At 33.3% G+C, this 13,692-nt stretch overlaps 2 protein-coding genes across 9 annotated transcripts in view; one reads left to right on the forward strand and one right to left on the reverse strand.

Moving 5' to 3' along the window:
• The window catches only part of LOC128165465 (splicing regulatory glutamine/lysine-rich protein 1-like), a 15,587-nt gene extending 7,055 nt beyond the window's left edge, over positions 1 to 8,532 (forward strand). The window contains exons 7-19 of one of the 8 annotated variants that reach the window (XM_052830042.1): positions 958 to 1,162; positions 1,462 to 1,542; positions 1,882 to 1,920; positions 2,367 to 2,402; positions 2,954 to 2,989; positions 3,250 to 3,285; positions 3,904 to 3,954; positions 4,300 to 4,449; positions 5,096 to 5,131; positions 6,053 to 6,094; positions 6,898 to 7,167; positions 7,646 to 7,726; positions 7,886 to 8,532. In XM_052830042.1, coding sequence (XP_052686002.1) covers positions 958 to 1,162; positions 1,462 to 1,542; positions 1,882 to 1,920; positions 2,367 to 2,402; positions 2,954 to 2,989; positions 3,250 to 3,285; positions 3,904 to 3,954; positions 4,300 to 4,449; positions 5,096 to 5,131; positions 6,053 to 6,094; positions 6,898 to 7,167; positions 7,646 to 7,726; positions 7,886 to 8,129 — 1,307 coding nt within the window. In that variant the 3' untranslated portion in view covers positions 8,130 to 8,532. The remainder of the gene's footprint in view (positions 1 to 957; positions 1,163 to 1,461; positions 1,543 to 1,881; positions 1,921 to 2,366; positions 2,403 to 2,953; positions 2,990 to 3,249; positions 3,286 to 3,903; positions 3,955 to 4,299; positions 4,450 to 5,095; positions 5,132 to 6,052; positions 6,095 to 6,897; positions 7,168 to 7,645; positions 7,727 to 7,885) is intronic. The other 7 variants (XM_052830046.1, XM_052830043.1, XM_052830044.1 and 4 more) reach the window with 7 other exon arrangements.
• On the reverse strand, positions 8,367 to 13,680 carry LOC128165467 (uncharacterized oxidoreductase YjmC-like). Its single transcript, XM_052830057.1, has 11 exons — positions 13,395 to 13,680; positions 12,868 to 13,056; positions 12,463 to 12,524; positions 12,270 to 12,323; positions 11,968 to 12,066; positions 11,685 to 11,750; positions 11,437 to 11,506; positions 11,194 to 11,312; positions 10,805 to 10,900; positions 10,070 to 10,180; positions 8,367 to 9,848 (listed from the first exon to the last, which is right to left on the reverse strand). The coding sequence occupies exons 1-11, from the start codon at positions 13,621 to 13,623 to the stop codon at positions 9,792 to 9,794; spliced, it is 1,152 nt and encodes a 383-aa protein (XP_052686017.1). The 5' UTR covers positions 13,624 to 13,680; the 3' UTR covers positions 8,367 to 9,791.
• Between the last annotated feature and the right edge of the window lie 12 nt (positions 13,681 to 13,692).

A 13,692-nucleotide genomic window follows, 5' to 3' on the forward strand; every position in this document is an offset into this window, starting at 1 on the left:
ACAGCTAAATGGATTTGTAATTAACCACCGACATATCTAATGCTTTCATCAACTGAGCTTACAATGTGATCGTCATTTCACAAAGAATATGGATACGGACAACAACAAAATGCATAAAATGAAATATATATTTTGAAAAAGTGTAACTGGTTTAAGATATGATATATGGTTGATCAAAATTACCTAATTTGAATTGTTATGTAAGTTTTTTTGAAAAGGTGCTTACACTTAAAATTCTGACATCGTAAGGGTAGGCCTAGTCTATAAATAGAATTATGTAGCAAACTTGGAATTTTTCATTTGAATTTAGCTAAAATGTCACAGTTCAATTACTAATTATTTGAAACAAAAGAAGTATGATTTGGAATGATAATCTTGACTATAAATCACAATCTTTACATTTAATACCTTCAGCCAGAATTTCCTCTGTTCCCGAAATTAACACAAACTACATATATCTACTTAGATATGATGTTCATACGCCAATCAACAAGCCAAGTAGATGCATTAACAATCATGTTTTGGGATTGAATAATATTACAATACAGCAAATTTGACCTCTTCTCTTGCTCTATTTTTCAAAAATAAATTTAATCATAGGAAAACAAATTAAAAGATAAAATCTTAATATAATAAATGTACTAATTTTCTAAAAAAGCTTTATACTTGTCACAAGATGTCAATATTCACAACCATATAGATCCATAATTAATTACATAATTCTATAAATATTTATAATAATTTAATAATAAAATGGTAGTTTGGGGTATGCTATAATATACATGTACATGTAAGATCTAAAGCTAGTATTCTAGTATGGTGATAAACACTATGATAGAAAAAGTGATTTATCACGCGAAAGGTTGCGACACAAAATCTTGAGCCAGTGTGAGCCCTGTTACATTATTATTACTAATTCACAAATACTTATGTTTTTTCTTTTATATTAATGATCAGGTGACAGAAGTCGTTCTAGATCTCGCTCGAGATATCGAAAAAGATCTCGCTCAAGGTCAAGGAAAAGAAGTCGATCAAGGAAACGATCAAGATCTAGAAAACGGTCAAGGTCACGACGGTCTCGATCTAGGAAAAGGTCAAGGTCTAGGAAAAGGTCACGATCAAGAAAGAGATCTGTCTCACGGTCAAGGAAAAAGAGATCAAGGTAGATTTTAAAAATTAACAGCAGAAAGAAAAGTTTTCAGTTTCATAATTATTTTGTTGTTGATTAATTGAATAGTGAAGTGTTACCTCTTTTCTCAATAGCAGTAGATAATTAATAATTGCCACAGAATATTAAACGACACAGCAGGGCCTGAGAAACTATTTATTAATTAAATTTCTTTCAATATAAGATATGAAAGTTACTGTGAGACAATATAATTTAAACAATTTAAGAAAAATATGTCTCGTCAGTATTTAATGAAACATGTTGAAGGTTCTGGTTCTCTTTTCTTTTTTCAGATCACGTAAACGATCCCGATCCAGGAAACGGTCTCGCTCGAAATCCAGAGGCCGTAGTCGTAGATCCAGATCTAGATCCAGGTAAGGCTTTATCGAGTGATGTTTTGTGTATCTTGTATTGCTTTTTACACTTCAAACTGTTATCCAACCAATTTATGTATTATTAGTACACACATATACATGTATCTAAATGTTTCATGGAGGGACTGAATAAGGAATTGTTTAAAGAAACTGAGACAGTGAACAACAGTTCATTTAACTGAAGCCAAAAATTTAAAATTTGAGAAGTCAACAGAAATGATATGGTAACTTTATGCTTGAAGGAAAAAAGAAGATTAACAAATTAAGAGGAGGGTACCATATTATATGTCTGTGTAGTGAAAAATGATTTGAAATACTGTCTCTTTGTTTACAATAAAGTGATCAGAAAGAAGTGAAGAAGAACTTGTCTGTTATGAGGTAATTATAGCATGAAACATCAAAGCAATAGACGTTGTCAGCTTAAGAATAGCCCCCAACACTTTATGCTTTTAAAAATTGTATTAAAATCACTTTGTAACTTTTTTCTTAAATTTTTTTAAAAAAGTTTGAGAGGGATGAAATATTATGATTTTGTGTTGTAGTGTTGACTATTTATTAATATTTCATTTTAAAATATACTTCTGGAATGAAGGAGATTAGAAAAATTTATTTTTGAGACATTGAATATAAAATGAACTCATAGATTTGAAAAACGTGAGATAGAAATTGACTATATATATATGTCCATTATTTTGGGGCAATGACCATGCCAAAATAGGTTTTATTCTTGCATAATTTGAAAATTAAAATAATATGAAGTGCGAAAACTCTTATTAACAAAAATGTTGATGTTATTTGGTTTTTCATCTTATATTTCAAATCAGAAGCCCGAAAGATAGGCCAAACGGCTTTCCTAAAAGGTAAAACATGGCCCATACATGATCATTTGCCAATAATGGGTCAGATTACACTAGATGGTATTGATCAATGCTTCTTTTTCTGCCATATACCATTTATCATGCTTGAGTTTACTACAACTTAAATTATCAAACAAAAACATGACATTTTGGGATTCATACAATTTTGTTGCAATTTGTATTGTCTATTTTAATGTTAGAGTCAGTAGGTTTAAGATGCATTTATTGATTATGTTCATTAGCTACCGGTAGTTACATTAGTTATAAGACTGTACATGTACAGTACACTCTGTCAGTATATTCCCACTTTTAAATCATTATTTGCTTAGTTCATTTTTTGGGAAATTTACTAGGGTACATGTACCAATATACCATTATGCATTGTAGTTATTTTTTTATTATCATTATTATTAGAAAAAAATGTAGAATTTTATTTTTTGATCATTTATAAGTTTGTGACTGAGTGTACAAATTTTGACAGGCTACTTCATATACACTGTAAACTACATATATTACACTTTTTCATGCTGTATTTCATTTATATTTCAAATCAGAAGCCCAAAGAAAGGGGCAGATGGCTTTCCAAAAAGGTAAACTGCTATCACAAAAAGCAACTTTTTGCTGTTTACTTACACAAACAATTGTATTTCCCATCTGCTTTTTCAGGCAGTGGCATTATTTTGACATTAAACTAAATACAGCTTCAATTTGTAATGTAACATAAGATTTGTTAAAAAAGAAAAATGCTGACACTTTTGAAAGAAAAGATTTGATTTCCCTTAAGCACCTCTCACAAATTGGGAATACATGATCATAAATGATCTAATGTTGGCTTTGTTTCCACTTGAAGGGGGCCGCTGAAGGGCCAAACCATCTTTCCCATCAGGTAATATTAGGGGAGATATCAACAACAAATATCCTTTCTATATCCATCAAGTAAATTCCATGTGCCACATTGACCAAAGTTGTATGCCATACTTTTATGAACCTGGTTGATAGAATTTATGAATTATCGTCCCTCGTGAAAGAACAGTGTATGGTGGTTTTGATGTACTTTTGAAAAATAGTGGGACTCGCCGGTTTTTGCTCTCTATGATTTATCACTTCCTTTTGTATTGGTAGAATTGTTTTGCCAAGGGATATTTGTTGGAAAAGGATTTTTGTGTTGTATTTCATAAGGAAAAAATATATGCCTTTGAAATGTGCATCATAATCTGGCATGCATGCATACGTTAAAATAAAATTCAATTGAATAGGAATGACCTATTGTTATTGGGCCAGCTACTCATCTGCAGTCTTAAACAAAACTTTTTCATAAAATGTGTACAAATTGATAATTGAATATGTTGTGCATGAGAGGCATACAAAAGACTATGATGCATATTACACGAATGAGGATTTCATTAGCTAGATTATCTCGGACTCCACTGTGGCATCATTTTTGTTTAAGACACTTCATATACAGGTTAGTTTAATGCCTACTGATTTCTCTGTTTGATTTCAGGAGAAGGTCCAGGACCCCTCCAAGAGCTTACAGCCGTCGATCAAGATCAAGGTAAAGTGGAAAATACCGGTAATACTCGATAATGTGGACAAGTTTCAATGTGGAAACTATAATGTAAACATCCTGTCATGTTTTTAAACAACTTCATAGGTTTTGATTAAATGGACTTGTATTACAATTCTGTACTTCCTGAAGCAGTTATTATTATGGAATCACTGTATTCATTAGTGGTTGTAGATTTAATATATCTTAAATTTATAGAGACAACATTAAATGTTTACCAAAAAATCAGGATTGTTCGAACGTTTCACTTCTATTGTTAACATGTAATAATCTTTGCAGTGTCTTGTAATACATATTTACCAATATTCTCACACTGTATACTATTTATTGCAGAAGTAGAAAAAGAAGCAAATCTCCAGTGAAGCGTCGTTCGCCCGAGACTCGTAAGAAGTCGCGCTCCAAGTCACTCTCACCACCCCGACTGGAGAGAGAAGATTCCAGCGTGAATGTGGACGAACCGGAGAGAAACGGCTCTGAATCCAGGTGTGTTGTTTTTTCAATGGGTGTGGAATGTGAGGCAGGAATGTTTAGATAATATGTAGCAGTTATCACATAAATATTACATGTACATGGATGAGAGTTATCTTTTCAAAGAAATACCGTATCTGCAGGAGTAGACTATTCTTACAGGGTAGTGGGTAGTTTATTTTCTGTCCTGTGTTTCTGCCTTGCACAAATTAGGCTTGATAAGTTTCTCTGAATCATGGAAATTCTGAGTGAATATTTTGTTCATAAGTTGACTGAGCCGAAACAAAAAGCAGTGTAATGAGGACAAGGGCTCAGTTTCTTCTTTGTCCACAGATTTTAATGTCTATCTACAAATGTAATTTTACAATAACAAATCAAGTTTTTCCAGCTTGAAAAAGTATTTTTAAGTAACTCTTTTTTCCTATCTTAAAAATATGAAATAAAACATAACCATAAAAAAAAAAATAAGTGAAGAAGAAAACTATAATAAAAAAGATTAGAATGGTATTTTCTGAAAGCTTCATATGAAAAACAACGCTGTATTTACTAAGTAGGTTACAAATCAGGCAATGAGAAGAGTGGTTGTTTTAGAGCTTTAGTCAATGTACAGGATTCTTATGTCGTGGGCCAATGCTCTAACTGGCTGTTTTTTGTTTATTAGTCCACCCTCCATCTGTGAGAAATCATTAGCAGAAAGGTAAATTGGAAATGCTAGATCTTACAACCTTATGTTCTGAAGCTGCTCTGTAGAAGTCTCTGCTTGCTGTGTCCTCTCCTATCTACACATTCTCTATCACCTGGTTCAATCAATCTCTGCTAGTTTTCATATGAAATGTTTGACTGTTTCTCAATGCATTAGAATTTTAATGTACATGTATTGTAAAAATTACATCAATGAAAACATTATTCAGCACATATCATGTAACGGAACATTCTCCGATGTAACCTTGCTGTAATTAGAAATAAACTATACCAAAATATGTATTGCTAAACACATATGCCAGTGTATATATATGTAACTGGTGCTTAGAATTGTCACAATACCTGAAAATTCCTGCAACTATTCATTACATTTTTAATATCTCAAATTTTTTTAGTCTAGAGATATTTGTTTTTATTTTCAAACTACAGCAAGCCCTTCATATCTGAAACTTGATCATGTATGCTATTTTCTTTCAAGGAATGTTCTAACCAGTACATGTATTTAGATTTTTTTTCAGTGTTTTGCAGCATTTTCTAGAAATATATATACATATTATATATCAATCCACTATCTTTACTGAAAAATGAGCTCCAATGCATGTGTAATTTATTGATTTTATTGATGTTTACAATCTATACACACGTACTTAGTCTTACTGGACCAAGATAATTAGATCACCTCACGGTGAACTTGTCATTATATAAATTTAGCTTGAGTCTTACATGTACTTTGAGTTCTATGTACCCTGACTAACATTTTCACAATTAATGGTGTGTGTAAGTGTGAATTGAGATGTGCATAATCAAGAGTGATTTCTGGTTGAGCAATTAAAACCTGCCCCCATTACTTGTACATGTAGCATCACCAGACACCTGTCACATTTTGGTCAGTAAGTTTGATTTTCTATTTGAATAGTGTCACTGATGCTGTTGGAGATTCTGTTAAACCAGAGAAAAGGTAACGAGCTTCACACCTGACTGTGGCACTTTGCTTTAAGGGGGAGGGGGATGAGTTCATTATGTAATTTTTTGTTTCATTTATTCATAAGAATAATTTTTTATGTCAAGAAGCTCTGCAAATTTTTCTTGTTTTGCCTTGGACTTAAACGTCTCACCTTTGGATTAAAAGGGTCACATGATTACTGTTTCTATTTCTATAGTCGACATTGACTCAGCAAATAGTAAAAATAACAAATTGTAGCTTAACTTTCTTCAGTTTATTGAAATACAAAAAGTTTTGGTCCTCAAAAAAATAAAACACTTATTAGGTTTATTATTGATATATGAAAATATGTTAATAAAAAATATGTTGATAAATTACATGTACATAAAAGACTTAGCTTTTCTTGCCTTCTATGGACTTAATCAATGCAACACTATTCCATAGACGGTAACAAACCTAGTTAGTAATTATCTCTTCAATCAAAGTGAAGATTTCAAACTGTGATATACATGATCATCTTATGAATTACAAAACTTTGAAACAACCAATGGAACAGAAAAATGGCAAAGTTGTTATGTATTGATCATGCAGATTTAGTGCATGCTATACTTTAACCCTGAGTATGCTTTTAATTTTGTGGAACAATTTGATACATGTGATATCATATATTTATATACATCATATAGATATTTACACACATATAACAGTTTGTATAATTACAGACCAATGATTGCATGCTCTTTTTTTTTGCTATCTTCTGGTAAAATGTAATGTTGAAGGATGTACCTAGTACTGAAATATTGACTTTGATTTTGCAGGTCACCAAGTGAAGCAAGGAGCAGGTCAAGAAGCCCCAAGAAGTCGGAGAGCCCAAGGCGAAAACCGTCTCCGAGTCCCAAACGTCAGTTGGAAACTCCCAGGAGGAGCCCTGCACGGCGTTCTACCAGGAGCCCGAAACGACGGTCAAAGAGTCCAAAGCGGCGCTCTCGAACCCCCAAACGTAGATCACGTACACCGAAGAGGCACTCCAGGAGCCCTAGTAGGAGGATTGGTCGGAGTAGTAGAAAGTCACGCAGCCGAAGCAGAGGGTAAATAGATCACATTGTTTCAATTCAATACAATCAGTAAGACACTGGAACTATCATGTTTTAATTTGAAGTTATCATTCTCAAACTTATATTTCCTTAGATTTTATCGTGTAATACTTTAATATTGATTCATACATGAAAACTGTCTCTAGGTTAAATGACTAATTGCAAATTTGTAAATATTGGATTATTTAGAAATCTGCCTTCAATTAAAATATGATCATGAATACTGGAATACATCAAGACTAGCGGTTACAGAATATACTGGTACTCTAAATTCCTTATTTTACGCGATTACTTAATGCTGTGATTCAACATTTTGCAACAAATCACAAAAATATAAAATCATTTTGTCGAACAAAATCCCCAAGATGTACTTCTTGTGATTTTATGCGGGTATTAATTCCTTGTGTATAATTAGGAATCTACAGTACTTATACGCAGAATAAAACCAACCATTATTATTTTTGTTTTTCAGACGAAAAGCAAGCAAGCGATCCCGACACAGTCGTAGCAGATCCAGAAAGCGCTCCAAATCCAGGAGTCCATCAAAACACAGGTAATGATACCTCGAAGATGGAGAACATTGTTATCACAGAGATAATATCCATATAAGGTTAATTGATGATACAGATTACTGGTTTATATTTAAATGAAAATTTAGTGAGTTTAGGAAAATCTTCAGTTCATCAACAGTATTTTCTGTTATCTGTTTCAGGTCCAAGAAAGAAAAACGCCGAGACAGGAGTCGTGACAAGGATGAGAAAAAGAAGAAGCACAGAGACAGGGACCGCGAGGAGAAATCCTCAAAAGAAACCAAAGTGGTTCGCAATTACGATGAGGAGGAGAAGCAGATTGAGGAGGACCTCAGCAGTGGTGATGATGACGACCGTCCATCTGGCCCTCCCCGCCCTGCAGATGATACAAACCTCCAGAGTGTTGATATGGACATGAGTGATTAACTGTTGATGATCAGTCTTCATTGGCATATAAAAGAGGCCTTTTTTCTCTTAAATGAGACATTTTGTTAAAGGCAAATTTGAATGAGGTGTAAATGGACTTGCATTGAAATTTTGCGTTGTCTGTGACATATTTTTTCCTTATTGGAGCTGTGTATGTGGTTATGCTTTTCTTCTTTTTTATGCATTGTATTATATGAATATACATTTAGGATATTAAAGTAAAGATTTTTTGTATATTATATTGTACAACTTTCATTAACGGTTAAGTATCAGTTTGCAACAAACTATCAATAAGACAAAAACTTAAGTGATTTTCTTGTTTTAATACTTTATAGCTTAAATCAGTTGAAGAGAAGGATAGATGTACAGACTGAATTGTACACAATAAACTGTAAACTTTGGACTCTTAAGTTCTTGTTTTCTGATTGTATGAGAATGTGATGTTCACTCTTACATAATTAATTTCTACTGACTAGTACTGAGTCTGTTCACTAAGATTAAAGCATTCTCCATCATTCACTAAGTTCATAAATTTATGAAGGGGGGTAATTAAGAAGTGAATAAATTTTATCTGTTCAGTGCTTACGAGGGTCAACCAAAAAATACGAAGACAATGCCGCTGTCTAACATACATTTTTCATTAAAGTCATTCTTAGCAGATTAATTTATGCAACAATACATGTACTAATTTTTTTGATATACAAAGTTTCATTCCTTTTGAAAAAAAAAATGTTTTGTTACCCGATTTTAAAAACAGCATATTTTGTCGCCACGGCACACTGTAACGTTGAAAACTTGACATCAAGATGACGCACGCACAGTTAATAGAAATATCCAATCTTTACACCACCCTGAGTCTTGTGCTTTTCACATTGTAATACATGTACTTCTTGGAGAAAATAGTTTATATATAGTTTTTTTAAAAACTATTTACAAAAAAAATGTTCCAGCTTAACTGATAACTTCTATTACTACAGTTGAATTAGCAATTAAGTTGAGCTAAGAATTTTTTCAACCTTGGATTTAAGAAGACAATGAGCTAACTATACTAAATCAAGTGAACCTTGACAAGTTACGTTGGTTAAAGGTAACACTAAATTTTGTTTGGTTAAAGGTAACACTAAATTTTGTTTGATCAACATTTTTTAAAAGTATCAGGAATCAGAGTGTGAATTCCAAATGATTTGCAATTAAAAGTTCGATGATAACTTGCAAATCTATTTTTTCAATACCAAGGAGTCTCAATTTCCATGGGTTCTCTAGCAGTTAATCTACCATTTAAAGTAAAATAGTACAAACTGTGATCAACAAGTGTATGGCACATATCGAAGTATTATTGAGAATAAAAATACCAATGTGAATAGATATAAAGTGGTTTAATAGTAATCATTAACATTATATTTATAAATACATGTTTTAACTGATGTTTAATAGCAAATATATAGGACAATATCTTGTCCTTTATTATACATGGCACAAAAATATTCTTCTCAACTACATGTACATGTATCTGTACATATTTTCTCATATATAATATTCATTTATGTAAAAGCAATTACAATAAAATCAGTCAACATAGTCAAGTATGTAAAAATTTTATCAAAATATATTAACAATATCCAAAAACTGATTATAAGGAGGCTTCTTTAGAATTAAAGCACATTATTTCTGAGTCCGTATTTTCATGGATACAACATTCAGTTTATTTGAGAGATCAATCTGAAATGCAACAAAAAAGAAGACTTTTGAGAATACAAGTAGATATAAGTGTCTTCTTGTAGTCATGGGACAAATGAGGCAAAAAAAGCAGGTTTCATGACTTCTTACTATCAGTTTGATAGACATATACATAAATCACCTTTTGCATTATTCTTATTATGATTTTAAAGAAAGATCAATGGAAATACATTTAGAGTAACAGCGATCCCCTGGAGACTTACTGCGTACTGAATCTGGTTAGGGTGATAGGGAATCCCTCCTCTCTCGTCACACATCTTCATGTGGATCCTCTCTGGGTCCCCAGCCACCAACACTTCCTTATCTTTCTCCACCTTTGAAGAAAAAATATTTATATGTACAGGAACAGTCTCCATCAGTTAAATGAGTGCACCTCACTACATGTAACTTATTCTTACATTGTTGGAATGAATGCTATCAATGTAATAAAGAATCAGATTGTGAAATGCTCATATTGTTAACTCAAAAGAGGGCATAGATGGTGTTTTATGAAGAAAACAAGTGTTTCTGAATCATCTGCATGAAAAATGACAATAACAAACTGTCAACCATCTCCAAAATCCATAAAACGAAATAAAAATTCAAAGCAGAGCAACACGGACCTCTAGAAAGATAGAGGAAGGATCAGGTGCCTAGGAGTGAGCATCCTCTGCTGACCGGTCACACTCGCCATGTGCTCTTTGTCGTAATCGGGGGAAAAACGGAAAAGTCCGTTGACAATTAGGTGATTAATTATGGTCGAACAATTAATATGAAAAACGTCAGTCAACATAATGTACCGTACATGTATTGTGCTATAATGACTGATGGCTAGATTATTGTCGGACATTTCTGTATAAGGTTATCTACTAACATTACTATGATGTAATAGTATTTTTAATATTTGTAAAATTGGGGCAAATATTAATGGACCTTCTCATTGAATAGAGGTCACTTACTGGCTCCTGATTGCGACATATCCCCATGAGATCAGACATCCTCTCCTCAAACCCAGGCATGAATGAGTCAGGATCTACAGCAATAAAGCACTGGCCCTGCACACAAGACAATCACAATGTTACCTTCCAACGCCAATATTATATGTATAAAGTATGGTATTACATGATATTGCAGGTTACGAGACTGCATGTACAATTAATAGAAAACTAGTTAAAGTGGCTTTCTATGATGATTTCTGCAGATAACAAATGGATTGCAGTAAGATTTTTTAAATCAATCATGGATCTCCTTATCCTATTTTTACTTCTCAAGCTACAGATATGAAGAAATTCACAAATTAATAAGAGAGGCCTCCACATACATCAGCAGATAACAGATTTGTACATACTAAATTTGCAACTGTGGTCGTATTCTTCCATCTTCTGATGTTTGGTCCATAGGCAGATCCACTCAAAATTCCACAAAATATTTCCACCAGAAATCCCAGCCCTGAGCCTTTATATCCACCTACATAGACAATGTATACAAGTATACAATATGAGCTATTCATATGATAATGGTTGTTAAGTACAATTAGTACATATGTACTACACCAACAAGACTTCAACCATCAGAATCTAAATTTACATACTTGTCTCTTCAGCTCCCCCAAGGGGCATTTGGCCTCCTCCATTTAACACATCTGTTGGATTATTTGTCATCTGAAGAACACAAATTAACTATTACCACAATCAGAATACCTTTAACTAATGGCAAGGAGATCAAAAGCATTAAAGGGGGTTAACTCTGTTTAGGTCAACTTAAGTTACAGGTACATGTAGTTTTATGTGAAATTGTCTACAGAGGTTATATTATACAGGTCAATTAGCTACACTGTACCTTTCCATGGGCATCCACTCCCCAGCTGTTAGGTATTGGAATTTGTTTTCTCTCATGAATCTCTATCTGTGAATACAATAACACTTTAGATACACAATGTACATCTTATATACCCTTAATGGTGATACCAATACTTCTTGACAGTTGAGTCTGTTTATACATTTCTTTATTTCATGCATCTTTATTTCCTTTTCTCTTTAACTATATCCACTCTTAAGCTAGACAGCTAGCACAATAACTGATTTAAAAATATCTGCACAAAAGGTTGTCAAAAATAACATACCTTGCCTAGAGCAGCTGTTGATGTTGCCATATCTAAGACAAAGCTGTCGCCACGGAGACCAGGGGCTGCCAAACTGATTGGATTGGTCCCAAGAATTGGCTGTGTGTTATGCATGCACAAAATTATATTCACAAGCCAAGGGTTTACAATCCACACTGCTCCTCAAGCAGAATATATTGTAAACCCATAGCTGGAGCAGAGGGTACAAGAATGAAAACGTAATGTTTTACAAAAAAATCAATAAAAAAATCTCTTTCAATAAATATTCCCTTTCCTCAAATTTTTCAAACTAAAAAAATTACCTTTTTTGCTCGAGTTGGATCGACTAATGGAGATGTATTGGTGAAGGACATCCCCTTCAAATTGTTAAATAATCATATATATCAAAGTTAATGCAAAATTAACTTAATCTCTATTCTAAACATATACCAGGTAATTAATTGCTCATTAACTAAGTATGTGTGTACACTGACGTGAAATGTGTGTTATATATACCAGAAGTCCCTCCTCACTAGCTCTGATTGCATAATGTCCTGCGATTCCGTAATGATTGGAACCTAAAGATAGAGCAGAAAATGAATGTGCATGTGTAACAAAAACCAATGTAATAGGGACAGTTTGAATAAATACATTGAAAAATTGAATGATGGTTATAGAGGATGGTTTATACAAATGTGCAAGTACATGTACCAGTAATCTTTAAGTCAAATTTTGGTACTTGATATAATAAGACTGCTATACACATACATGTAGATATCCCAAACAAATGTCATTCTAATAATGACATTTTCTTAACTACCTCAGTACACAAAGAATACAAGGGGAAAAGGTTACAAAGAGACAATTTGATATGAGGATTCAAGTCTAATATGATATACCTGTAATAAAAAGTAGACTCACCCTTAGCCACCACCCAGCCCACTCCTGACCGCTTGGCCTTGTCGATGGCTAGGTCCATACAAAAGTCGCCCACCACTGGACCCAGTACATTCTGACCGTCGACAAAGGCTGTGGCCGGAGACTCCTTCAGGATGACTGGTTCTTTGTCTGAGACAGTTACCCCAGATTCGATATCTTTCACATACATATCTATATATATAACAACATGATTTAACAACAAGATGAAAACATATGCAGTATGCAGATACTTGTAGTATAAATGTCTCATTTCAAGTCGTCAGTATCATTTTTTTTTCATTGAATAGATTAGTAGTTACGTTCTGAATTCTTCATACTAAACTGTTGCTCTTGATATATGACTGACAATTATTATAAGTTCTGAATGGTATTTTTAAAATGTCAGGTTGATGAAATTACTCATATAATTTAAAAGTTTATCATAAACTATACGAGGTCACTCTTTATGTGAATTGAAGAAGATATGGATCTAACACAGTAACCTCTAGCAAATAAATCTATTTCATAACCTAGCCTGTTAAGTCCATGACTGTAGTGACCACGGTAGTCTGCTTGCACCAGAACTTCTGCCAAGCTGTCCGCGTGTTGCGGTCTGGTTCCAACACTCGTCATGCAGTCCCGTGCAAACCTTTTAACTTCAGTGTTACTAATGACATCCCAGTTTTCTGATGAATATTGTCTCAATGACAATCTGCCCTGCTGTTTGCTAATTTGCAACAAACGTCGCCAAAATTGCATATCGTTACCGTTTATTAGAACGTACTTTCACTTTCAGATTGACCAGCTGATTTGTTTCAAACGCACAGA

This window comes from Crassostrea angulata, chromosome 10 (genome assembly GCF_025612915.1).
Source record: "Crassostrea angulata isolate pt1a10 chromosome 10, ASM2561291v2, whole genome shotgun sequence".
Taxonomy (NCBI): domain Eukaryota; kingdom Metazoa; phylum Mollusca; class Bivalvia; order Ostreida; family Ostreidae; genus Magallana; species Magallana angulata.

Bases quoted from the DNA above. Each gene is read 5' to 3' on its own strand.
- LOC128165467 (XM_052830057.1), bottom strand. From the start codon at position 13,623: ATGCAATTTTGGCGACGTTTGTTGCAAATTAGCAAACAGCAGGGCAGA. The intron at 12,324-12,462 runs GTATATATAACA...AACAATTTGAAG, and splicing joins CTAGTGAGGAGGGACTTCTG to GGGATGTCCTTCACCAATAC. The intron at 9,849-10,069 runs GTAAGTCTCCAG...GTTGCATTTCAG, and splicing joins CTAACCAGATTCAGTACGCA to ATTGATCTCTCAAATAAACT.